This window comes from Dendrobates tinctorius, unplaced genomic scaffold (genome assembly GCF_039654945.1).
Source record: "Dendrobates tinctorius isolate UK_male_01 unplaced genomic scaffold, ASM3965494v1 ptg000022l, whole genome shotgun sequence".
NCBI classification, from domain to species: Eukaryota; Metazoa; Chordata; class Amphibia; order Anura; family Dendrobatidae; genus Dendrobates; species Dendrobates tinctorius.
This window is the reverse complement of record NW_027361690.1, coordinates 3,213,595-3,239,875: the sequence shown is the minus strand read 5'-3', so window position 1 is coordinate 3,239,875 and position 26,281 is coordinate 3,213,595. Positions and strand designations below refer to the sequence as shown.

At 39.8% G+C, this 26,281-nt stretch overlaps 1 protein-coding gene across 1 annotated transcript in view; it reads left to right on the top strand.

The window, feature by feature from the left end:
* The window catches only part of UNC13C (unc-13 homolog C), a 1,077,413-nt gene that overhangs the window by 454,072 nt on the left and 597,060 nt on the right, over positions 1 to 26,281 (top strand). The window contains exons 13-15 of the mRNA XM_073568403.1: positions 12,902 to 13,017; positions 17,506 to 17,669; positions 25,402 to 25,552. Coding sequence (XP_073424504.1) covers positions 12,902 to 13,017; positions 17,506 to 17,669; positions 25,402 to 25,552 — 431 coding nt within the window. The remainder of the gene's footprint in view (positions 1 to 12,901; positions 13,018 to 17,505; positions 17,670 to 25,401; positions 25,553 to 26,281) is intronic.

The following is a 26,281-nucleotide window of genomic DNA, read 5'->3' as shown; positions in this document are numbered from 1 at the left end:
CTAATAAAATATGTAAGGGTCAGTATTAAAAAAACAAGTACATATAGACTCAGAGATATTAGTGGGCATCTCACAGCAGATAAATCAGCAAGTCAGCTTCCAGAGGCAAATTTAGGCTACATTCCCGTAATGAGCTTTTGTTAACCTTTTGATGTTGCAGAATTGCTGCACTATTTCTGCACCTATAATTTAAATTAATTCCTTGCGTTTTTCAGTTTTTGTGTGTTTTTTTTACATGCCTTTTTATCGCATTTTTTGACCCTGTGCTGTCTGTTGTTGGTGTATGATGCCTTAAATATAGCTGCTTTGTTTTTGATACTTCCTGGTATTTGACTTTGGCAAAACCTTATTGACTTATATTGGTACAGATTACATGCCTTTTTGATGCATTTCAGACATGGAAAAGCACTTAAAATGCATGTGCGTTTTTTGCCTGTGAAATTTCCGCTCCTAATGTAGGTTAAGGGAGAAATTCCAGACAGAAACCTCGGCGAACCCGCAAGAGAAATTGACATGCTGTGTACTTGACACACACCGCAGGTGAGTTTACACTGCACTTAAAAGAAGCACAGTGTCCATGAGATTTTTATAAATCCCATCCACTTTGCTGGAACTGTAAGATGCTGAGTTTTCAAAGGAGCAAACATATGTAGCGTCTAAACACACCAAAAGCTCATATTGGGAATGTAGTCTGAGGCTAGCCACGGCCTCTGGCAATCATGTTGTGCTGACCTCCCGACCTCATGTATTTAATGTGTCACTTAATGGAAATGATCACTTTTTCCATGACAAGTGATAACAAGCACATAGTTGCATTTCTGAGGTCCAATAAAAGGTCAAAGAGAAAGCATTGTGCATTTGACATTTAACTTCTTAAAATTAAATCAAGCCACACCCTAGACCAGTGTTTCCCAACTCCAGTCCTCAATATCCACTAACAGGTCATGTTTTCTAGATTTCCTTAGTATTGCCTAGGTGATGAAATTAATGCTTGAGCAGGTGATTAAATTATCACCTGAGCAATACTAAGGATGTCCTGAAAACTTGACTTGTTGGTGGGTCTTGAGGACTAGAGTTGGGAAACAATTCCGTAGACTAAGTAAACCATGCATATATACATATTAACCTTTTCTGACATTTGAGTATATATACTTCATGGTGATCACCTGCACATATGGGACTGTGCACGGGCAATTGCAGCATTTAGTGAGCAGGTAGAGGGAAGAAAGCCCATCTGTCATTGGATCGGCAACCCTGAGACATCCTGATCATTGCCATGGTGACCTGATGTCATCATGACGATCTCCTGGTCACCAGGTGCTAGCAGGTTAGTTAGATCATGCACATTGGATGATCTAACTAACGTGTGTCTGCAGCACTGATAGTTATAAGGTATAGCAATGCTTAGGAATTGTTATACCTTATAACTGCAATCAGACTACAGAAAGTGAAAGTCCCATAGTGGGACGAAGTAAAAAAAAATTGTAAATATATATATATTAAAAATCACTAAATAATAATATATATATATAGATATACACAGTGTATATATATATATATATATATATATATATGTGCATCTCAAAAAATTAGAATATCATCAGAAAGGTAATTTCAGTTCTTCAACACAAAAAGTGAAATTCGTATATTAGTCATTACAAACAGAGTAATCTATTTCAAGTGATTATTTCTGTTAATGTTGATGGTTATGGCTTACAGCCACTGAAAACCCAAAAGTCACAAGCTCTGCAAATTAGAATACTCTATAACACCAGCTTGAAAAATGTTTTTAAAGTCCGAAATGTTGGCCTACTGAAATGTATGTTCAGTAAATGCACTCAATACTTGGTCAGGGCTCCTTTAGCATCAATTACTCAATCAATGTGGCTTGGCATGGAGGGTCGTGGCGAGAAAAAAGTCAAAACACCAGAATTACATTTTTTGGTCACCGCGACACTGCATTAAAATGCAATAACGGGCGATCAAAAGATCGTATCTGCACCAAAATGGTGTCATTAAAAATGTCATCCAGCACGCAAAAAATAAGCTCTCACCCTATCCAAGATCACAAAAAATGGAGACGCTACTGGTATCAGAAAATGGCGCAATTTTTTTTTTTTAGCAAAGTTTTGAATTCTTTTTCACCACTTAGATAAAAAAGAATCTAGACATGTTTGGCGTCTATGAACTTGTAATGACCTGGAAAATCATAATGGCAGGTCAGTTTTAGCATTTAGTGAATCTAGCAAAAAAAGCCAAGCAAAAACATGTGTGGGATTGCACTTTCTTTGCAATTTCACCACAATTTTTTTCCTGTTTTCTGGTACAACATGGTAAAGCCAATGATGTTATTCATTTCCAAACGTTTTATTGGAGTTTCAATAAATGGGAAAGAAGGGGGAGGGAAGTGGGTGGAAAGGGGCGGGAGGGGGGAAGGAAAGATGAAAAGAAGGAAAAAGGAAGGACAATAAAGTCCAAATGTAAAGAATACATAAAATGTAACATGTTAATGCAGAAGCATATCATGCAATGAACTATTACAAAGGTAGGTATTTAAGCATATAATATATTAAATTTGTTCCAAGCTGAAGACCTATACCCAAATGGTCTTAGGCAGGCGCACTCTGGTTGAAGACTTAAGAGAACAACTCCAGCCATCTAGACTATTTCCTAGCATGTTTGGCAAATTGATCTTGCACATTTGCAAATTTCAATTCAAATGAGTGATGATGATTAATTTTGTCTATAGTATCGTTAATTTGTGGGGATTTTGGGTTTTTCCAAAGAAAAGCGATATTGTGTTTGGAGACTAATAAAATGTACATAATCAACAGTCTGTTATTAGGGTCAATTTTGTCAGCGTCCAGAGAGAGAAGGGCCAGAGGAGGAGACAAAGTAAGTCGCGTTCCTAAGATAAAATCGATAAGATTTGAAACCTTTCTCCAAAAGGGAACAATTTTGGGATATTGCCAGGATATTTCCTGGCCTTCCACAACCCCTCCAACAGAGCGGAGAATTGTCAGGGTTGATTCTATGGAGTCTTGCTGGGGTATAATACCATCTCATTAAAAGTTTGAAGTGGGTCTCTTGTACTGATAAGGAAATGGTAGAGGCGTACGAGAGGGCACATGCCTGTTCAAGGTCAGGAGGGTCAATTGTCGTGTGTAATTCGTTTTCCCATTTAACAATATTATGAGTCTTGGTAGCTTCAAAACTATTATTGCACCATTTGTATGTGTACTCAAAACTCCATAAGATATTATGATCTATATTACAAATAAGATTAATTTCTTTGCAACTTGAGTATGCAAATATAATTGAATATAGCAATGATGTGACATTGGGCCATAACAATGTCATTGCACCACTTAAATCCTTCAGTAGGATTAAGTCCAATGGCATAAGGGCTGGGTCAAGGTATTATGGTGCCCTTAGCAGATGAAGACAATGCTGCCCCCCATTTAATCCTCTACTACTAAGTAAAAGAATGGGTGAGAGACTAAGGCAACAGCTCCCCTAATGCCCCCCCTCCTACTGCTCTGATGACTACATCCACAAGAATGGCTACTTTCTTTACCGATAAGTACCAACAAAAGAAAAAAATGGTGTATTTTAGCAGTGAGGCTCAACAGGTAGTGTGTTTCCAAAGTTAAATAATCATTCACTGATTGTGGACCATTTACACAAGATGAACAAATAGCAATATTCATCCCTGACGTCCTATATTTTAAATGTCATTTAAGAGAGCCCCTGAATAGATAACGTAACAGTCTCAATCAACCTCCTTTATTACACATATCCCTCTTCCATAATATGTATAGTGCAGTCCCTTATTAAATAGTGTCTTCTCATTTTATAGAGTGTTGTTCCTTATTAAATAGTGACCTCTTCTGTGCAAAGTTGTCTATTGATATATAATCTCTCTTATTTATAGGATCATCTCTTATTACATTGTTTCCTTTTAAGTATAGTGTCATGCATTCTTATATAGTATATTCTCTTAACCCCTTCATGACCGGAGCTTTTTTCGGTTTTGCGTTTTCGTTTTTCACTCCCCTCCTTCCCAGAGGCATAACTTTTTTTAAATTTTCCATCAATATGGCCATGTGAGGGCTTATTTTTTTGCGGGACAAGTTGTACTTTTGAATAACATCATTGGGGGCGTGACCTGAGCTGTCGATGGAGTAATACGCACGGCTCAGGATCTCTGAGGAGGCATCTCTTAAAGCAACAAATAAAGCAAAAGAAAATCGCTATCTCCAATAACGCGCGGAAGGATTGTTTTCTCGTTACTCAGAGGTACATTCTGATACCCCTTGTCTGAGCTTTGGACGTTAAAAAAGACTCTCTTGAAATTTGAGGCCTTCTCCCGACATTTTACTGCAAGGACACCATCTTGGTCCGTGAGTAAAAAAATCCTCTCCCTTCTCCCTCCATCACCCACTGGCAGTCCTTGTCCTCAGAAAAAGTGTCGCCACGCTTGTCTACCACATTTTAAAGATTTATATTGTCTTATGGAGATATTTTTACAAAAATCCTGTCATATACCAGCTGGTTGGCGGAAGGACAAAAAAGTCCTCACCCTGTGCCTATCCTGACAGGATTTCTCTCATTGCATCATAAAAGACATTGACTTTTTCTGGAAACTCTTTTTAACTGTTTTGGACCTTTTGGAAGTCCCAGGTTGTCCTAATTTACCTATGTTCCCCGGTTTTATATGGGGCAGCAGACGCCATAACGGTCACGGAGGGATCTATTTCTTCTCACTGTCCTCTCTCATGAGCACCATTTTCTAGGCATAAAATATCTGAGAGGCGGAAGGACACAAAATAGTCCGTGATCTGTGCCTATTTCTATGGTAACATTACCTGCCGCATATTAAAATAGACTACATGTATCTGGAAAGTCCCTTTACCTATCCCGGATCCTTTATAAGTACCAGTGTGACCACATTTACTTACATTTCCCAGTTTCTTGTGGTACTGTGGAAGTTACTGCATACGCAGAGGGATCTACATCTCCCCAGCGCTCTCCCCCCTAAGCACTGTATTCCCGGCATATTAGAGCTGTGGGGCGGAGGGATTCAAAATAGTCCCTAAGTAACACTTACTTTCGCGGAGGATCCGCTTACAGATTATTAAAGATTGCTAATTTTACTTGAAAGGTCCCCCCACCTGCATCAGCTCACTAAAAAATCCCGGTGTGCCTGATTTTAATCACACTCATCGCTAGTTCTGGGCACAGCTGCGGGCGCTATAACGGGGGCGGAAGGATCCGCATCTCATTAGCAGCATTATAGCTGCAGGGCAAAAGAACATCAAATAGTCCCGAGTTAATACCGATTTGTGGTGTGAGAGCCCTGGTTAATAATAAAAAGTACTCTTATCCGAGAAGTGCCCCCACCACTGCTGGACCTCTAAATTACTCTTGCCTGCTTCTAGTTACCTCCGCTCTTCACCGCTCCTGTGCGGCTCCATTGGGGTGACGATAGAGGCGGAGGGATCTGCCTTTCTTCAGCGGTGCCATATATCAGCTGTCGACTCACCTTTTGCATATTCTATGAGCGGGGCCTGACATCACTGAGCTCTGTGTGAAGTCTAGCTGCCTGCTGCGGCCACAATTAAGTCACAGAGAGAGCGCGTCTAGACCGGCGCGCAGTTTAAAATGGATTTTATTGTATCAAACACTCAATATTAAAGGTGCAATCTGACTTTGCAGTATAATTCATTCCTCACAGAAACCTTTTATGAAAAGGCATAGGAAGATGCAAGAGTTCTCTGTATTTTAAACGTTTATTCAGTGAAGAGTGCTTTGTTTAGTATTCAGCACTCAAAACTCTAATATACATAGCGGTCTCCTATAATAATCAATCTTAGTGCGTATTTTTTTCACTCTTCCCATTTTACTGGAGTGGTACTTATTTTTATAATAAAAACAGCACTATTAATAGCAATAAACTAAACTAAAGAAGATAGGAGGGGTGGAGTAGGAAAAGGACTGAAGAGTAGATGATTAAAACTCTTTTAATATAATCCCTGTGAAACAGGATATAAAAAAAAGGGACACATGATGAGTCACAAGTCCACTCCAGTGTCCAAGTCAATGAAAGTGCCTCCTATGACTCCTCAAAGAGCACAAAAATTTCAGGACACCTATAGTTCTCACTTTAAAAATTAAGTGGATCTCGTCAACCCAGAATTAATCTGTGGGTCTCTGCTTTGATGTGTTTTTGAATATAATAGGGGCAATCCAGTCACGATATTCACCCCTCCCCCGGAAGCCTTGGGCCCTAGGCAAATGTTCTCATACATTTGCCTTGCACCTGTAAAGTCATGGGAAAGACCATTCAGTCTGGAGCCTTACAATGATATTAAATTTCAATTATATTTTCTGGATAAAAAAATTACCATCCAAAAGGAAAACGATAGCAGCATGATCTAGGTTTGATAACTAAAGCTCCATTGTCACTTATTGTTGGCACAATTGAAGAGGTGCCAATGAATTTGAAGATAGTAATGTCACAGTTTAATATTATGCACAGAAAATATTATACACCTTTCACTTTTCAGATAATGGGTCTTGGCTCAGATGGTTTCCGTGACTGAATAAATCAGTAAAAGGTTCAGAATGTTATTGTATTGTAAACCTGGGAAATGGTATCTTGGGTAGCTTTAAATAAATGAAATATGTTAACAGTAGAGCCCAAGGGCTTACGTAGAAATCATGGAATAACAAAAGTCCTAATAGTACCACACCCTTCTCCCCTTGCACGCCACCCAATCAAGAATAATCCCTTGAGTAGGTGGACTAATACATCTCTACTTTTAGGCTAAGTTCCCACAATAAGGTTTTGATGCTGTGTATTATCAACAGACTGCGCCTTAGAATTACTGCATAGTGGATGGGATTTATAGAAATCTATTGTCCACTGTACGTTTTTTACATAACGCAAACTTACCAGTGGTGCAGGGTTTGATATTGACAACATGCCAATTACTCTTGCCGGTACACCCACACTAAAAATATGATGTGCTTACACTGCTCCAACACAGTATGTTGCTGCCTTCAACACAGTGTAATGTCTCCCACAGCTACTAAACAGAGAGTTATACCTCCAAAACATAATGCCCCTAAAGTCCACACCCAGACAGTATGATGCCCCCATAGTTCCACGTCCCACAGTGTGATGGCCCTCAGAATCCACCACACACAGTATTATGGCTCCACGTTCCCCCACACCCTCAAACCCCCCATACACATTATCAGGTATCCAGTCCCCCTCACCACAGTATGATGGCCCTCACAGTGTCCCCTTTCATATACTGCACCCACAGCCCTCACACAGTATTATGACTCCCACAATCGCCACACAATATGATAGTCCCAACAGGCTCCCACTCAATGTGATGGTCCCCAGGCTATATGAATTTCCCCAAAGCATCCCCCCAACTCATAGCATCATATCTCCCATACACATCATCAGCATTTTAATGGTCCCCCAAAATAACCAACATTAAATAAAAATATATTACTCACCTCACCCGGTTTCCTTGAGGTGCTGCTCTGATCTTTGCTCCTGTGCATGGACTGCTGCCGCCTGCTATTCTGCTGCTTCATTTGACTTCACATCATTAGAGCAGCTCATCCTCTTCCAGTCAATGGGGCGTCTCTGCCAGCTTCATGCTGATTTACAGCTGGCTCCTTGTAGTTAGGCAGCAGGAGCCAGCTGTCAATCATCAAGACATTGTCAGCGATGTCCCATATTCAGAGCACAGCGCAAGACAAGAAGCCACTTTGTTGATGTGACATCACCGGAAGCCACACAATTGATGACAGAAGCTATTCATGATCACTCTGAGCCATCAGAGATTGGTGCCGAACCTGTAAGTTCTTAGTCCAATAAGGGAAAAAAAAGCAAAATCCCAGGTAACCCATTTGAGAACCTGTTATAGAAAGGGAAATAAGTTACCTGGTAATGAAAATGTATACGTTAGAAAAGGGCAGGGGCCTTTTGATATTAGAGGCAGTTTTTTGTAAAGTATGGAAAAAGCAGCAGTAGGTTAAAGAAAGGAGTTAGCAATTTCACTTATGAGTGGGAAAACGAGACCGTGATGTGCAATTGTGTGAGTCAATATTTATATAAACTAACTTTGTCTGAGTTTTTGGGGGTGAGAGGTGGGCAGTGACTTTACACATCACAGTAATTCAAAGCTGTGTAAAGAGCTACTGCAGATAATTATTGCCCCAACTTTTGGTCTCACACTTAGTCATCATTGAAGTTATTCTAATTTACATTTATCAAATGCATTCATAGAATATCACATTCAGAAGAGATTTACTGAATTTCCTTACTCCTCAACATGTACTGTGGGCGTATTGTTTAATTTATGATTCCCACATAGTTACCAAGAAGTAATATTAAGTTAAACTTTAAGGATGCCTCTCTCTTAAGTGCCTGCTTTAATTTACACCTTATCTGTTTGTGACCCATCACTTATCCAGAGCTAATTTCTTACCTTCTGTTATTCTCAGGGCTGACATCTCAGGTTTGCAAATCTTTTACCTGGCTGCACATGCTTTGAACAGTGTGATTGTGAAGATAAATCTTTTTCATCTACATAAGTTCATGCTTCAAGAAACAATATTTCAAGCCCATTACAGACTATGAACTGATACTGTACTTTACTTGATGCTGCAGATTTCAGATTTGCCAAAGGTTACTTATAGTTTCCAGGAAGATGAGGTGGTCCACACCGATGAAAGCTCAATTTGGGTTTCAAGCAAATTAATTTATTTTGATTTTTGTTTTACTGTACAAAATGTAAAAATGTATTTAATTATTGCTGAGGAAACAAAGTAACAGCCTAAATCTGAATATATTAAATAATATAGATTACAAAATTTAGAGGGAGAAGATAGTATGATTTTATCCAGGCCTGGACTGGTACACAAGAGATGAAGTAAATTCTCCAGTGGGCTCCTATGCGGTAGTTGGCTAATGACTCCCGACATGAGCATGGTTTCTTACAATACTTTCTCTTAGGAGTGAATATATTGCTGGCCAAGCATGTGTGGTCTCCTTCTAGGCGCAAAATACAACTCATAGTATTAGTGTACTGAATAGTGACAGATATAGGTGTATATTTATGTATGCTGATAGAGATGATTAGAACTCAAATAATGTCCCAGCATTTAACTACTAGAACACAAGGCAAGAAGTGTTACCTGTGTGGCAATGATCTAAAAAAAGCTGCACAAATTTTAAAACTAGAAATATATAGAATACTAGCTTGTTCCGGGTGAAATTTTCGCACATTGGTCGTCGGGGGAGCTGGCAATTTCTGAAAAAGCAAGCTGGTCAAATGTAAATGTATTTCATGAGCTGATGAGCACAGACAGGTATTTATATATGTAGATTGGTAATACAATAAATTGTTTTGATAAGTAGAGGCCAAAAAAAGTTTTCCGCTTGAGGTGCCACCTGCAGGTCATTGTGTCTTTCTGTAGTTTATGAAAATGAATGTTTAAACTGTATTTAGTGATAAAATAATGAATGTGTGATTTGTTTGGCTGTTTTCTTGCTGAAGGGAGCAAGTTTACCTTTCAAATGGTGTATCATGTGTGTGTGTGGGGTGAAGTAATCAGCAAAAAAGCAGTGCATGTTTACAAATGTGTTGGTAGTGTGCTTTGGTGTACTGTGGTGCCAACTGCAGGTCATTTTTCCTTACTGCAGGTTTATGACAATTAATGATTAAACTGTATGTTGTGATCAAATCATGGATGTGTGGTTTGTTTGGGTATTTTCTTGCTGAAGGGGGCAAGTTTACCTTTTAAATGGTGTATCACTTGTGTGTGTGTGGGTGCAGTATCAACGGGGATACAAAAGAATCACCGAAAAACAGTGTTTAGAATTAATAGAATAGATTCTTTTACATCAATTTTACAAGTCTATGATTCATCAAAGTGTTTAGAAGAGTTTCTGGTGTAAAGTACTTTGAAAAATTGCAAGATTTTTACACATCTTGATTCTTTACTCAAAAATGTTGTGATTTTTAGCACTTTCACACCAGCTTTGGACAGCTCTGCTAAAATGGGAGAAGTTTGGAAAGAGCTGGGTTGGGTCAGGGCTTTGCAATGCCCGCCCTTCAATTTCTTTAAACCTGGCAGGGTTTCTTACACCAGAAATGTTTCTTCATGACATATACAGTACCTTGCGAAAGTATTCGGCCCCCTGGAACTTTTCAACCTTTCCCCACATATCATGCTTCAAACATAAAGATACAAAATGTAAATTTTTGATGAAGAATCAACAAGTGGAACACAATTGTGAAGTTGAACAAAATGTATTGGTTATTTTAAATTTTTGTGGAAATTAAAAAACTGAAAAGTGGGGTGTGCAATATTATTCGGCCCCTTTACTTTCAGTGCAGCAAACTCACTCCAGAAGTTCATTGTGGATCTCTGAATGATCTAATGTTGTCCTAAATGACTAATGATGATAAATATACTCCACCTGTGTGTAATCAAGTCTCCGTATAAATGGAGCAACCAGTGCACAGTCAGCGTACCCAACGCTAAATATACAGTACACTGATCACATGCAGCCTCATGCGATCCTAGGAGGAGCTGACCGGAGGGGGCGTGACCAGGGGCGGAGCTAAGAGGTGGCCCTGCGCTGCGCCTGAGAACGCTAGTGTGTAACTAGCCTAAGAGACCACTGCACAGTTTTATAACTATCAGCATCTCTACATGTCTGACAGCCATTCCATTCCAGTGTCAGTTGAATTGCAACCAGAGTACACCTCAGTCTACTTAATGTGCTTCTGATTAGGTGATCACCTGAACCAAGTCTTATTTAATGAAAAAAAGTATAAAAAACCCTGCTGTGGTGTTCACAATCCTCTTGCAATAGGACAAGCTGGATGGCAAAACAAGTGCTAGTAATATCCCAAAAGTAATAGGAATGAAAATATATCTTTTAACCATGCCAAAGGAGTTGAAAAGAAAAGTCTTGAGTGAGGAAAACAAGGACTCAATTCTGGCTTTACTAGCAGAGGGATACAGTGAGCGTCATGTTGCCTCCATCCTTAAAATTTTTAAGACTGCAGTCCATTACAGAAAATTCAATCAACAGACATTGGGAACAACAAGGCTACAGACCAGCAGAGGGTGAAAACAACTCTCCACTGACCGGGATGACCGTCATCTTGTTTGAATGTCATTCAGCAACCGTAGGATGACATCAAGTGACCTACAAAAAGAGTGGCAAATGGGGTGAAGTGCATAAAAAAATTTAAAATAACCAATGAATTTAGTTCATCTTCACAATCGTGTCCCACTTGTTGTTTATTCTTCACCAAAAATTAACATTTGGTATCTTTATGTTTGAAGTATGATTTGTGGGAAAAGGATGAAAAATTTCAGGGGGCTGAATACTTTTGCAAGGCACTGTATTTCTGGTGTAAGAAACACCACCAGGTTTTAAGAATTTGATGGACTGGGCATGGGGGGCCCTAAATAAAACTGGTATAATAAACTACAGTCTTAATAATTTTAAGTCTTTATGTTTATATACTGTAGCTAATTAAATGAATGCCTCTATTATATGTTATTATTTATATATCATTTAGAGCGCCACCTTTTTTTTTCAGAGCTGGACTGGTGCTGCTAACCTAAATTCCCTGACTATAGTATTATACTTACCTGTCCCCATCTTCTGCTCTTCTCGGCACTGCTTCGGTCCCAAAGTCAGAGGTCACAAGCTCTGTGTCAGTCTATGAGGGCCTTGTTTTAGCCTTGCTCTGGCTCTCATAGACTTAGATTGAATTGTGACTTCCAACAAGCACTGGAGCGATCCTGCAGGTCACATATTGTAGAAGACGTCCAGAGTGGCGCTGATAACACATGAAGATGGTGACTAGTAAGTACAATAGTAGGGACAGGGGAACTTAGATTAGTAGCACCACTCCAGCAAAAAAAATAAAAAAAACTCTAGAGTGGTACTTTAATTTGATTTTATGATTACTTAAATTCTTAATGGCTTCTACTATATTTTATACTACATACAATATTATCAATATTGTAGTAACATATAGTAACACAAGGTAAGTAAAAAAGAACAGGATAAAAATGCCTGTGATCGTCATATGCTGTGACCTCAGTCATGTACAAGATGCAATATCACCTCCATATATATATATATATATATATATTATTTCAGATCTGGAGTGGTGCTGCTAACCTAAATTCCCTGACTATAGTATTAAACTTACCAGCCCCCATCTTCTGCTCTTCTCAGCACCGCTTCGGTGCCAAAGTCAGAGGTCACAAGCTCTCAGTGTCAGTCTATGAGGGCCTCATTCTAGCCTTGCTCTAGTTCTCATACACTTAGAATAAATTGTGACTTCCAGCAAACACTGGAGCGATCCAGCAGATCACAGTTGTAGAAGATGTCCAGAGTGGCGCTGATATGTATGTGTGTGTGTATGTATATATATATATATATATATATATATACCAGTCCCAGCTCATCATGTGTTGAGATTGGTTATTTATACCAGGCCAGAGAGAACATTGCACCTGCTTCTGCTTGTTGGAAGTGAATTTGTTTGTCAAAGACATAACCTCAGCTGAAGACTAACACATTTATAGAAGAAATAAAAAAATGTGTGTACAGCGTCCTTTAAGACTGTACTGCTTCTAGAACATGCACCTGCATGCTAATTAGGACCAATATTCCTGTGTCTCGAGCAGCAAAGATGAGTGTCTGCTGCTTAGTTAGTGTAATGTGATCAAACAATGGGAGTTGACATCTGTTTTCTGCTCCTGAGTATTTAAATGGTTGCAGTCATCCAGGTAGGCAAATTTGTTGTTTACTGACTTCTCTATATCTTTTTTCCAGAAAAACGGACTGACAAATCCGCTGTCTCTGGTGCCATTAGGCTGAAAATCCATGTTGAAATCAAGGGAGAGGAAAATGTGCCCCCTTACCACATACAGTATACTTGTTTGCATGAGGTAAGATTGTGAAATGAGAGGAAAACAGAAGAAATAGTTTATAAACATACATTAATGTTAAGGATTATCCAAAGTGACTATGCTCACTTTCAGGTTTTAGGTACATGCGATTTTAATAGTAAAAAAAAAACCTATTCAGATATTCAATAATTGTTGCCTTTTTCATGATGGGGGGTCTAATTATTAGGTCTATTTTATTTCATTTATTTATTTGTTTTGTTTTTTTTCTAATATTTGGTGAAAAATGCAAAGGAAATATGTCTATTTATCACATTTTTTTACTGTTTTTTTAACAACCTCAATAGACTACTAAAAACAATTTAAATTATTTCTGTAGAAACTATGTTTATATACAGGACATATGTTTTCTCTCAAACAGAGATAGAGCAAGAAACCGCTATCTGGACTGGTGGTAGCGTTCTTTTTTTTTTCATTTTGTATTATACATTTATTTTCATTTATTTACTTTTTCATCTAATTCATGTGTTGAGGAACATTTCAACATTTAAATAATTTTTATGTAGCTGATTTCTAATATGCAAGTCCCAGTCATAGATCAATGTCAGCCTCATGATTGAAGAGTACAGCTGATCTGGGTCTGCTGGGGCCCAGCAGCTCCTTCTTCCTCCTAGCGCCTGGCAACCACATTATTGCTGGGTTTGGAGGAGGAAGCGCTGTCAATTCTTGGTTTAGCACATTGTGTACAGTGATCAGGAAGGCAGAGATGGCAATACATCATAATACAAGGGAGCTCAGCTTTCCTCTCTTCTGGAACTGCCTGATTTCTTGCAGCTGATTACCCTGCATTGTCTTTTTAGATCTTCATTGCATGGCAAAATGTGGACTGCCCAGATGTTTAATGTTTTTGGAAGGTCTGCAGATAATTTTTGCCAGAGCTGTATAAACTAAGGCTAGTTTCACACTAGCGTTCTCAGGCACAGCGCAGGGCCGCCGCTTAGCTCCGCCCCCGGCCGCACCCCCTCCGGTCAGCTCCTCCTAGGATCATATGAGGCTGCATGCGTTCAGCGTACCGTATATTTAGCGTTGGGTACGCTGACTGTGTGCTGGTTATGCGCTGGTCTGATTTTGCTGGTGCAGCGCCCAAAAATGCAACACAGCGCGTTTTTGTGTGCTGGGCGCAGCACCAGCAAAATCAGACCAGCGCACAGTCAGCATACCCAATGCTAAATATACGGTACACTGATCGCATGCAGCCTCCTGCGATCCTAGGAGGAGCTGACTGGAGGGGGTGCAGCCGGGGGCGGAGCTAAGCTGCGGCCCTGCGCTGCGCCTGAGAACGCTAGTGTGAAACTAGCCTATGAGACCACTGCACAGTTTTATAAATATCAGCATCTCAACATGTCTGACAGCAAATTTCATTCCAGTGTCAGTTGAATTCCAACCAGAGTACACCTCATTCTATGTAATGTGCTTCTGATTAGGTGATCACCTGAACCAAATCTTATTTAACAAAAAAAAGTATAAAAAAATCCTGCTGTGGTGTTCATAATCCTCTTGCAATAGGACAAGCTGGATGGCAAAAGAAGTGCTAGTAATATCCCTATAGTAATAGGAATGAAAAAATAACTTTTAACCATGCCAAAGGAGTTGAAAAGAAAAGTCTTGAGTGAGGAAAATTCTGGCTTTACTAGCAGAGGGATACAGTTGGTGTCATGTTGCCTCCATCCTTAAAATTTTTAGACAGCAGTCCATTACAGAAAAGTCAATCAACAGACATTGGGAACAACAAGGCTACAGACCAGCAGAGGGTGAAAACAACTCTCCACTGACCGGGATGACCGTCATCTTGTTTGAATGTCACTCAGCAACCGTAGGATGACATCAAGTGACCTACAAAAGAAATGGCAAATGGGGTGAAGTGCATGGCAAGAACAGTTCGTAACAGGCTCCTAGAGGCATGGATCAAGTCATGTAACGGTGGAAAAAAAACTTTCATCAATGAGAAGCAAGGCTGAAGTTTTGCAAAGACCATAAGGATTGGACCATGCAGGACTGGAGTACAGTAATCTTCTCTGATGAATCTAATTTTCAGCTTTGCCCAACACCTGGTGATCTAATGATTAGACAGAGACCTGGAGAGGCGTATAAGCCACAATGTCTTGTACCCACTGTGAAATTTGGTGGAGGATTGGTGATGATCTGGGGATGCTTCAGCAAGGCTGGAATTGGGCAGGTTATTCTTTGCAAAGGATGTATGAATCAAGCCGCATACAAGGTTATCCTGGAAAAACAGTTGACTCCAGCTCAGGCAATGTTCCCCAACTCTGAGGACTGTTTTTTCCAGCAGGAAAATGTGCTATGCCACACAGCTAGGTCAATCAATGTGTTGATGAAGGACTACTACATCAAATCCCTGTCATGGCCCGCCCAATCTCCAGACCTTAAACCCATTGAAAACCTCTGGAATGTAGTCAAGAGGAAGATGGATAGTCACAAGCCATCAAACAAAGAACTGCTTAAATTTTTTGTACCTGGAGTGGCAAAGGTCATCCAAAAGAAGTGTGAAAGACTGGTGGAAAGCATGGCAAGACGCATGAAAGCTGTAATTAAAAATCATGGTTATTCCACAAAATATTGATTTCTGAACTCTTCCTGAGTTAAAACATTAGTATTGTTGTTTCTAAATGATTATGAACTTATTTTCTTAGCATTATTTGAGGTCTGTAAGCACTGCATTTTTTTGTTCTTTTGACCATTTCTCACTTTCTGAAAATAAATACAAAATTTGGTGCTAACAAATTCGAAGACATGCTGTCGGTAGTTTATATAATAAAAGAGTAATTTTCATTTTACTCAAAAATATCCCTATAAAGAGAAAAATCAGACAAACTGAAAATTTTGCAGTGGTCATTTTTGTCAGAGGTTTATATATAATTATATATAACATATTAATTTACAATTTATGCACCATTTATCCTTTGGTGCTTTACATGTGAAAAAGACCATACATAATCAAAAACAAGTACAATAATCATGAACAAAACAAGTCACTGACTTGTCTAGGAGGAGAAAGAACCCTGCCTGCGAGGGCTCATAGTCTACAAGAGATGGGTGAGGATATACTGTATGTAGGTGAGGGCAGAGCTGGTCAGCAACAGTATAGTGGATCCAGGGTAACTGCAGGTTGTTGGCTTGTTGGAAGAGGTAAATCTTGAGCTTCCTTTTGAAGGTTTCCACAATAGGTGAGTCTGATGTGTTTCGCTAGAGAGTTCAAGAGTAGGGGGGGGAGAACAGGATAAATCTTGTATGCGATTGTGGGAAGAGGAGAAAAGAGGGGAGTAGAGGAGATCTTGTAAGGATTGGAGGCTGCATGCAGGTAAGTACCGGGAGACAAAGTGACAGATGTATGGAGGAGACAGGTTGTGGATGGCTCTGTATACGATGGTTAGGGTTTATATATATATTTTTTTCATGTTGTACTAAGTTTCTGTAATGTGGTAATAGTCCTAAAATGTTCGACCAACACACACACATCATAGTAAGTCAACATAAAAGCACAATACCACTGATCCACGCAATATCAAAAATATATTGCCAAATATGAGACTCATAATAGAAATAACATTTTATTCACACTTCTTCTGTATTTTGCGTCCAATCCTGATTTTATCCAAAATTCTGCTGTGTAAAAGTGGCCTTTTGTATGGATAAGATATTCACTTTTAATTGTTGGGAGCCACGTCCATAGTAGCCACGAATATTTACTATTTGATCCTCCTACTGGGGCATCCATGAAGAGATGAGCCATGCACGGATTTACATGGGTTTCAATGAAAAGTTTTTTTTAATACAGGTGTAAACGCTTCTTTGCTAGAGTAAGGAAACCAAAAATTTTTTTTTTTTTATGTCTGAAGCTGATATAATGATGGAAGAGTTGTAATTCCTGGGCTTCATGAATCAATTCAATCTCCTCTGTTGGAATTTTTGATAAGGGCCTAGGTTACAGTCACATGTGCAGAACAAGCAAATATCTTGTGTTAGTTTCCAAAGAAATCCCCAGAGTATTGTATTTTTTTTTCATAGGTAGCACTGGCAGGGAAATGTAGAGGCTCTGTAATATAGTTGTGGTCTCATATCTCATCTCGCAGTTGTTTTCTTCTCTCTTTTGTTTTTATTTTTTCCCCCTTATGATTGAAAGATGGAAAAATTTTAGCTTGGATTACCGGAGTAAGGTTATCTTTTGCCCCCAGGCTGACTAGTTATTTTTTATCTTTGAACCTGTGGGCTTGTAATTTGCTTCTGAAGCATCTGGCTGCCATAGAAAATATCATATATATCTAGCCACCTGTTGCCTTTCAGTTGAAGCAGTAAATTGTGTTTTTGATCAGGTAGCACACAATCTTCCTCCTCATATAAATCAGAGACCTAAATGACTTAGAATTTTCTGTGTTATAAACTCCATGTATTCAGCTGGCACTATCCGGTGTCTAGGATTCCCTGATGTTATAAAACATTCTTTACCCACAGAACTTATTCCACTACCTGACAGAAGTTCAGAATAATGGCATTGTTAAGATCCCTGAAGTTAAAGGAGATGAAGCCTGGAAGGTTTACTTTGACGATTCTGCACAAGAAATAGTGGATGAATTTGCAATGCGCTATGGAATTGAGTCTATTTATCAGGCTATGACGTAAGTATAAGAACAGCGGATTAATAATAAGCAAAGTACTTGTAAGAAATGGAAACATCGATGAAATACAGATAGCGATAGAGAGATACATAGAGTGATAAAGACATATATTTCTATATAGTTTTTTGTAAATATATTGCAAATAATCAGTTCTAGTAAGTATAAATCCACTGTCATTATGCCCATCTCAGCTTTATTTATGAATCTGCTTGAATTGAGTGTGTTTTAGGATGTCATTTACAAAAATGTATACATGTAATGCACATTATTAGTATTATGTTGCCATCTACATCTTGCATTAAAAAAATCATCTCTCTCTTTAAGATTCACAAATCCGTTTTTAAGCATATGAAAAAAGCAGACTGAATATTCTTATTGACTTTGATCAGAGTTTGATCAGAGTGTGATCCAAATGTCATCCGTTTTTCATGTACGTGGAAAAATAAAAAAAAAGATTTTCTTCACCTTCTCCATTCTGACAGTCCGGGAAAATCGAACTGTACTCAGTCATCGGAGTGTGGTCCAATTTTTTTTTACGGACCTATTGACTTTCATTGCAGATTTTGATCAGACCCTCGGATCAAAGTCGGACATGCCTCGACTGTTTTCCATGGACCGCTCAGTCTGCAAATAGATCAAGGTCATGTGAGGGGCCCCATAGACCATCACAGGGACAAATGCTATCCCTGAGAAACAATGATAGCACTGGCATGTGAAAATCGGATGTGTGAATTAGCCATAAAGCAAATTCCTTACTTTGGGACATTGACAGGGGTGTGCAGGGAAGCAGAGGAATGCGGGAAGACAGACAGGACCTTGGATAGACATGGCACAAGTCATTCCATCTCACAGATTCCAGAGGAACTTCTATCTTCACTGATAAACTCAAGTACCCCTGTTCTTTCAACGGGGTCCCCTGGATTGCTTCCAAAGAAGGATCACTGTCCAGAGGAGTGAACCAGAGGCAAGAAGGGTAAAAAATGTGCCAATGACAAAGACTTGCAATAATCACAACAAACGAGCAGGAGCACAGTATAGCAAAATAGATCAGGACAGCAACGCTATTGCCTGGCAGTGGGAGATAGAGCTTCAGAGGTTTAAATAGCTGGCCGGACCACCAAGGGCTCACAGGAAGGAAAGATAAATCTAGACTAAAGTGAACCTCTTAGCTCGCTTATAAAGAAGCACCAAAAGTCCAAGGTAAATATTAGTACTGGTGCTTTCACGTGTCACAAGCAAAAGACTGATCATCCACCAAAGTGGAAACATTAGAGGCTTGAATCAGCACAATTGTATGCATTGAATCTCATTCTTAAATATAACATATAAAATAGAAAATGCACTGAATATATAATTGCTTATCTACAATATAACCTGTTATAGAGAATGGCTGTGACAAAAAGGGTCACCTAAGAATATTCTCATTGTCATTGCATGTGTCTTATTACCAAGCCCACAGTTTTAAATAAATGTATAAACATGTAGGTCACCATTTACCAGGTGTCAGATATTTGGAATCCAGTTAGGAGTTTTGGTGGAGAAACTTATTATATGTATGTTCATGCATTTAAATATACATATATTAGTTACATTGGAGCAAGCTGACTTTTACATTATTTGAGTACATTTCCTTTTTTTGCCTCTCTTGACAAAGAGCCCTGTGGTACTGTATAGTGGGCATGTTTTGCAGGAAAACAGGTGTGACTTTAGATGTGCAATATTGTAGGATAATTGTGGCAAATAAAGACTGGTGTAATGTAAGACAAATAAGAAGTTCGTGTTAAGTTACACAAAAGTGTCTAAAGATGTGCCAAGTTTATCATCCACTATAAGCTGCTGTGATAAATTCTGTGAATCTGCTCTAACTCTCCCTGCAACTAATTTATCCCTAAGAGCAGGAAGATCTAGGTAAGACCTAAGAAATAACATGACAGCTGCTTGGCTTACTGTACTCACACATATTTCAACATTTTGTTTTTCGCTCAGGAGAATAGCAACACATCAAACACAGATTGTGAATGCACAAAAAAACAAAACTTCTGCTATTTAGTTAGGGTGAACTAAAACTTAAAAATGGATCTCCTAACTGAAAAATCTTAACCAAAAATTGCTGAATGTGCAAGTGTATTTATGATATTCCCCTCCCCCAGGTGGCTTAGCACAGTACATATTTCTTAGATAACTGATTGACCATATAAAGCCCACATTTCTGATAAATAAACAAAAAAAAAAAAAAGCCATCTTTTATTTTTATAAATTAGATTACAGTTTGACTTATATTAATTTACTTTATGTTTAAGTGTTTCTGCAATCTTGGCTTTAAAATTAAAATTATATTCAGTAGACCAGTGGCATGATTAATACGCTTTGGCCCCAATTCATCAAAGTGTTTTCGTCAGAAAACAGTTGTAAAACACTTTGAAAAGTGGCAAAATATTTGAGGAACAAACTTTTAACTTCTGGTCTTGGACAGCTTCGCTAAAATGTCTTAAAGGGAATCTGTCACCTATTTTTTCATCTATAAGATGTGGCCACCGCCAGTAGGGGCTTATCTACAGCATTACAGAATGCTGTAGATAAGCCCCCGATGTAACCTGAAAGAGAAGAAAAACAAGTTAGATTATACTCACCCAGGGGGGCGGTCTGGTGTGGTCCGGGTCCAATGGGTGTCGCGGTCCGGGTCCGGCGCCTCCCATCTTCATTCGATGACATCCTCTTCTTTGTTTCTCGTTGCGGCTCCTGCGCAGGCGTACTTTATCTGCCCTGTTGAGGGCAGTGCAAAGTACTGCATTGCGCAGACGCCAGGAAAGGTCATAGAGGCCAGGTGCCTGCGCGCTGCAGTACTTTGCTCTGCTCTCAACAGGGCAGATAAAGTACGCCTGCGCAGGAGCCGCAACGAGAAACAAAGAAGAGGATGTCATCGAATGAAGATGGGAGGCGCCGGACCCGGACCGCGACACCCATTGGACCCGGACCACACCAGACCGCCCCCCTGGGTGAGTATAATCTAACTTGTTTTTCTTCTCTTTCAGGTTACATCGGGGGCTTATCTACAGCATTCTGTAATGCTGTAGATAAGCCCCTACTGGCGGTGGCCACATCTTATAGATGAAAAAATAGGTGACAGATTCCCTTTAAGTGGTTACGTCTGCCTGACAAAATCACAAAATATGTCAGTGCTTCTTAAGCCAGAAATGTTACTGCAGTCCGTGACTGGAGTAACATTTCTGACAAGGTGCACGGATGCGCATGTCACTGATAAGATTCGCTAAATTCATTAAGTGATAGGTGTCTCTTAATGATTTTGGCAAATCTTATTGCTGCATGCCCCTAATTAAAAGTAGCGTAAGAAACACTGGTCTTATTGAATCTGGGTCTTACTGTTTTATACAGTTCCTTTTCAGTCATGTATAGTGATTGGCAAACCCGAACGATAAAGTTAGGAGTCCGTACCCGACACTGTCTGTGCATGGACCCTTAACACAAACTTCTGCCGGAAGTCCGTGATACTGTTCGGATTTAGCAGCCCAATGAAAGCTTAATGAAACTCTTCAGCGCAGCCAATCAACAGGCTGTACCTGTGTGGGCACTTCCGACCCCTTCACAGCCATGTCAAGTATTGTCATGGCTGTGATTGACCGCTGCAATGTGTAAAAAAAAAAAAAATAATAATAATAATTAATGTTATAACATTTTAATTAATAAAAAAAAGACGTGAGGTTTCCTCTATTTTTGTTAACAAGTGCAGGTAAAACCGACAGCTGCGGAATGCAGCCCTCAGCAGTAAGCTTTATCTTGGCTAGTTATAAAAAATAATAAGGGGGTCCCCACACCATTTTTTTAAGAATTAAAAAGTTCATTTAAAAAATGGCATTGCCTTCCCCAATATTTGATAATCAGACAAGCTGAAGCAGTCAGCTGGGGGCTGTTATTCTCTGGCTGTGAAGGCCCATGGATATTTGGCTCTACCCAAACTAAAAATAGCAGCCCACAGCCTCCCCAGAAAAGGCGCATCCATTAGATGTGCCAATTGTGCCACTTTGCCCGACTCCTCCTGCTTGCTCTGTTGCATTGCAAGCAGGGTAATATTTTGGGGTTGATGTCAGCTTTGTAATGTCAGCTTACATCAAGCCAAAGGGTTAGTAATGGAGAGGCGTCTATCAGACACCCCCATTACTAACCCTTTAGTGAAAATATAGACACACACAGAAAAAAGTCCTTTAATTGAACAAAATACTCCCTGACAAATCCCCTCTATTTCCTATTTATTCACTTTAAAATTAAAATAATCCTCACCTGTCTACTGTTAATTCATAATGATGATGTCTCACAATGAACACCAACTCTGCTACATCTGATTGCATTGCTGAGTGGTAACATCAGTAATTTTATTGCTTAGTCCGACAGCTAGATCATATTGAGCTGAGCTTCAGAACACAGTTGCATGTGACTGGCGGTGACGTCATTAAGGTTACCGTTTATTAAATGCAGCCTCATTCTCATGCTCAGCTCAGTGTCTTCTGGCTGTCTTGCTGAGTGGTAACATCTACAATATAACCTTAAAGTTTCCTTTTAAAGTCTCCTTTAAGGTTTCTGGGCCTCAAAGCTGCCGGGAGAAGTTTAAGGTTAACTGATTTCACAGCCATCAGATCTCTCAGCAGCTCGAGTGCCAGAGTGCCGAGCATGAAAACCAGCTGCTATGAACTCTGATGACTTAAAGTAAGGTTATCTCAGTTCACAGTTGCGCTGCCCTCATGAGAACTGGCCAATGTGAACTGAGATAACCTTATTAACATCACCTCAGTACACAGCAGCTGGGTCTCACAAAACTCAGCATGACACCTGGGAGTTGCTCCAGCTCCAGTGTATGGAGCTACGTTCTTTGAATGGAAACCCATACACTGGATCTAGCAGAGTTGGAGTTCATTGTGGCACCTCATTATTATGCATTAACTGTGGACAGATATTTTTATTTTTATGTTAATAAATGGGAAAAAGAAGGGCGACTTGTCAGGGAGTGTTTTGTTCAATTATAGAACTTTAGAACTATAGAACTGTGTGTGTCTTTCTTACTTTTGACTATAAGCTTAGTAATGAGGGTGTCTGGTAGACACCTTTCCATTACAAACCCCTGGGCTTTATATCAGTGGACATAAAACAGCTGACATCAACCTCAAAACCATTACCATTATTTGCCAACACACCAGAGCAAGTGGGAAAAACCAAGGTTAAGAGCCATAAATGGTGCATCTACTCTATGCACAATTTCTAGGGCAGTTGAGGGTTAATGTTATTAGTCTGGGAGGGGGCCAATATACATGTCTCTTTCCCAAGCCTATTAATGACAGCCCGCAACTGTCTATATAGCCATTGCTGATTATTTAAAATAGGGAGCACCACATAATTTTTGGGGGGATCCCGCTTTTTTAACAACCAGTAGAGGCTACGCAGACAGTTGTGAGGTGATATTAATAAACTGGGAAGCTCCATGTTTATTGCCCCCTTCCCAGAATAAAAACACTAGCCTCCATCTGTCTGCTTTCCCTCAGCTGGTGAAGAGAGTTGAGCGAAAATCTTCAGTTTCCCGCTTCTTCAGCAAGCTATAGCACTTGCTGAGTAAGCTACAGCGGGAATCTGGCATCCTGGATTGCTCCGGCTGAACCACTGATCACCGCGGCAGCTGCATGTGTTTCGGCTGTGTCACTGTCACACTGTCACAACACATGCATGGAGAGCCTGTGTGTTGGACTCTCCATGCATGTGATGTGACTGTGACACAACCGCAACACATGCAGCTGTGGCAGCGAACAGCTGTTCAGCCAGAGCCATCCAGGAAGACGGGTTCCTGCTGTAGCTTATTCGGCAAGCGCTATAGCTTTGCTCACCTCTACTAGTGAATAAAAATTGAGGGAGATCCCAAGTCATTTTATATTTTATTTATTAGTTAAATACATGTAGAGTAAGTTACACATGCACTGCACTAATTATATATCATGCTGATTTTAGTACTATGCACAGGTGAATAGTCTCATTAGCATCATCTGCTATCAGTGAGACCAGGTGTACGCTGATGAGTAGGTAACCCTTTAAACAGCCGGTCACAGCTGCTGGCTCACATGATGTCATCCGTGTGACAGCATGGGAACCGCATTGCAGTGACCAGCTGTAACATCAGTAAGGTTACCACTGATCTGAACTGGTGTTTCCAGGACTGTCACACAGATGACAGCGTGGGAACAGCCTGATGTTTGGATGGAGTTCCGGATCCAGGATCAAGTTCGGGTACCATTCTGGTACCGAACCAAACTTTTTTATAACGTTCGGCTGAATCCAACAGACCCAAACATCCTCGGATCCACCCATCTCTAGTCATGTACCTTTAGTTCTAACAAAATTATTCTAGTGACTAGCTATAGTAAATCCTGATAAACACTTTTTAACAAACTATAGTAATGAAAAAAATGCTTAAAGGGATTGTCCAGGACTTCCATATTTATGAGCTATATGCGTAGGATAGGTCATCATTATAAAGTCAGTGGAGATACACCTTCACCAATCAAGCAGCCAGATGTAATCAATGTACAGAATGGGGAATTGCTTCTTTGTTTAGTGGCCGCTGAGAGATAAGGTGATCCTGGGATCTGCTTCTCAACAATGTAAAAAGCCAAACTTTTACAGCCAATACATTGTTTATATCTCACAAGAGCCATCACCATTCTGAGTATTAAAGTTAGTTCTAGACAACCTTTTTATATACTGACTTATATTTCCCTGTTTGCTGCTGAGGACTGACAGTTATTTTTGGTGGGAATTCACTCAATTAGCATTTGATGTCACCAGTGCAGTATTTATAGTGCCGGCATCCCTGCACTCTAGCCTCCTGCCCTGGCAGGGATGCCAACTGACTCACCGCTGTGGCCCCGCACTCTTTCTTCCTCTCACTGCTGCTGCTGCCTGGAGTCTGCACACGGCTCGCAGATGCCCAGGCACTATGCTTAGGGTACGTGCTGTCCCTTTAAGAGGGGGGGACAGCACGCGCTGTCCTAATGTGTCCCCATCCAATGGCTGGGAAGCACGCACCTCCATATGATCTAAAACACATTTGCTAGTTCTGAATTCCCAGTGCTCGTATCCCAGTATACCTGCCTGTCTTGCAGCCATGCCCACCTGCCTGTCTATCAGCAGTGACCACCTGCCTGTCTATCATCCATGCTACCTGCACTTGTCTGGCAAGATACCAATCTTGCCTCCTGTCAATTGGGGGTCACCTGCCTCCCACCTGAGATCCGTCCTGGAGTAGCACTTGGTTCTGCCTTCCTCGGATTGCGGTATTGCCAGCCACCGTGCACACGAGGTCAGACTTGGTGAGGCACTTAGTAATGCCCCTCCAGGCTCTCCCAAGATCATGGTGCACTGGTTCCACCTCCCAGTGTGTTACTGTATGTTTTACTGATACTTTCTAGAATTAGTGTGTGAATTTACCGGTCCTCAAGCACCATGGGGATGTAATATAATAATATAATGAGCCACTGACAGCAATGCCGGTCTGAACTTATTCAAGCACTGTTAAATAAACTCACTAAATAATAATCAATTCATTAGGGAGTTGTAATGACTCGTAGCAATCCATTACAAAAGGAAAGTTCTCTTACAGAGTTTTTGCATTTTGATGTGTAAAATGTTTAGATATAGAATTCTTTACTTGACCAATAACTCTATTCTATGTTTTTAGACATTTTTCCTGCCTGTCTTCCAAATACATGTGCCCAGGTGTGCCAGCTGTCATGAGTACCTTATTGGCAAACATAAATGCATTTTATGCTCATACCACGGCTACAACAAATGTTTCAGCATCAGACCGGTTTGCAGCTACAAATTTTGGGGTGAGTAGTATAATGAGTGGAATGTTATTCAATCACACATTTAGAGGTGGCCAGTAAAATCACATCATCCCTGTACAAAAAGGTAAATGTGGACACCCTTCAACTTTATTTTAATACACAGAAACACAAAAGTAAACCCGAGGCCATCCCCAAATATACTGTACTTTTTATTTTTAGATCACTAGTGTACCACAGCCTTTGTGCCATTGCCTTATATATAACATAGTCTATAATATTCTCCAAGATGGCAATGCCGATAATGACTTGCTCAAGCTTTGGCACTGTTAGTCCAGTCAAAATATGGTTTGACCTGGAACAAATTCCAAGAAAGCGTTTTATGATTTTTTTTATTACTATTATATGTGCGGAACAACATATTAAAAGTTTTCCAAAAATTGATCACCACAAAGGTCCTAACTATGACGTCATAAGACGATGACAGCCATGGCACTAAAAATAACAAATATTTCCCTATTTGAAAGCTGTAGCTTTAGGTTACAGAAGAGTTTGTATTTTGTATACTATATTTTTTCATATAACAATTTTTATACAAAGTTTTATACTAACTACATGGACAGGCGAGGTCATGACGTCATCAATGACGTCATGACATATATGTACATTTCTAGAAATTATAGAATTAATACACAGTGCATTTTAAGACCTACTTCATCACTGAATAAGCGTGTCAGGTCAATAGTCACTATTTTCATCATCAGACACTGCTTC